Source organism: Palaemon carinicauda, chromosome 29 (genome assembly GCF_036898095.1).
Source record: "Palaemon carinicauda isolate YSFRI2023 chromosome 29, ASM3689809v2, whole genome shotgun sequence".
NCBI classification, from domain to species: Eukaryota; Metazoa; Arthropoda; class Malacostraca; order Decapoda; family Palaemonidae; genus Palaemon; species Palaemon carinicauda.
This window is the reverse complement of record NC_090753.1, coordinates 48378822-48380288: the sequence shown is the minus strand read 5'-3', so window position 1 is coordinate 48380288 and position 1467 is coordinate 48378822. Positions and strand designations below refer to the sequence as shown.

General features: G+C 41.2%; 1 protein-coding gene across 1 annotated transcript in view; it reads left to right on the top strand.

The window, feature by feature from the left end:
• The window catches only part of LOC137622559 (uncharacterized), a 1476-nt gene extending 569 nt beyond the window's left edge, over positions 1–907 (top strand). Inside the window, exons 2-3 of the mRNA XM_068353163.1 lie at positions 6–119; positions 339–907. Of these exons, the coding sequence (XP_068209264.1) occupies positions 6–119; positions 339–907 (683 nt within the window). The remainder of the gene's footprint in view (positions 1–5; positions 120–338) is intronic.
• Positions 908–1467: the final 560 nt, after the last annotated feature.

The window sequence follows — 1467 nt, the reverse complement described above, 5'->3', positions numbered from 1 at the left end:
TACAGGTCTTGTCGGAGAAACAAATCAGGCAGTTGGAGGAGCAAGTCAGCTTGGAGGTGGTGTTGTAGGGGGAAACAGGTTACACAAGCAGTGTTACAGGTATCGGTCAGAGTGGAACTGTAAATATTGGTGATAGCCCTTCAGCTGGAACTGGTCACGTTGGAGGAACTAATACAGTTGTTGGTACCGGCGTAGGAACAGGAAGTCAACTTCACTCTGTCAGTGGTGGAGCAATTGGAGGTGGTTGGGGCAGCCAGTGGATCTAGTCATACTGTAACCACAGGTGTGACTGGAACTACTGCTACTGTTGGAGGGTCTAGTCATTGATATAGGAACAGGTGTTGTAGGAAACAGTGGGGTGGTTAGTGGAGCTGGTTATGATTTAAGTACAGGTGTTGTTGGAGCAGCAGGTGTCGCTAGCGGATCTAGTCATACTGTAACCACAGGTATTGCTGAAGCTACAGGATTTGTCAGCGAAACAAATCAGGCAGTTGGAGGAGGAAGCCAGCTTGAAGGTGTTGCTGTAGGGGAAACAGGTTACTCAGGCAGTGCAAGCACTGTTGGAGGTACTGGCCACAGTGGAACTGTAAATGTTGGAGGTACCCCTGTAGCCGGAACCAGTCACGTTGGAGGAACTGATACAGTTGTTGGCACTGGCGTAGGAGGAGGAAGTCAACTTCACTCAGTTAGTGGTGGAGCAATTGGAGCCTCGGGTGTTTTGGAGAACGTTGATGATGTTTTGAGTGTAGGAGGAGCAGTCTCTATTGGAGTAACTAATGTGGAAAGCAACTGGTGTAAGCAGTACCACTTACAACCCAGATCATTACCCAGACATGGTTCCAGGATTCCCCTTCCAGACTTCCTATCCTGGAAAAGGATTCGGAGGATGTGCCAACTGGTGTCGTAGCTCAGTCCAGAAGAACTACTACTGCTGCACAAGAACATCGTACAAAGGATGAATAGTTCTCTAGCAACGCTCTTGCTCCAAAATATTTATGACATAATTAACGCAACTTTTCTTCTGTTATCGATCTTTAAAAGTTACATTCTATCAATTGTATGATCCAAAGTATTACTTTATTATTGTTTTACTAATGTTATAATTTATAGATTTCTTATGATGAAAATATTTACTATATATCTATTCTGAATAAAACTAATTGTCCTGAAAATTCTGTTTTATTCAAAACAACGTTAGATATAGAATGTTTTATTCATCACAGGTACTTATAAATATTTGAATTTCATAGGTAATGAGTCATAATGAATTAGTAATGTGTATTACCGTTTGAAAGTATTTAATGTTCTTTGCAGATATGAAATACATTATTATACTGGTGCATATGCAAATGAAACTAGATCAGTGTTAACATGTCTTGTGTACATGTCCATTCATGGTTATGCATATGATATTAATATTTACACAAAGATAAAATCTCTCTCTCTCTCTCTCTCTCCTCTCTCTCT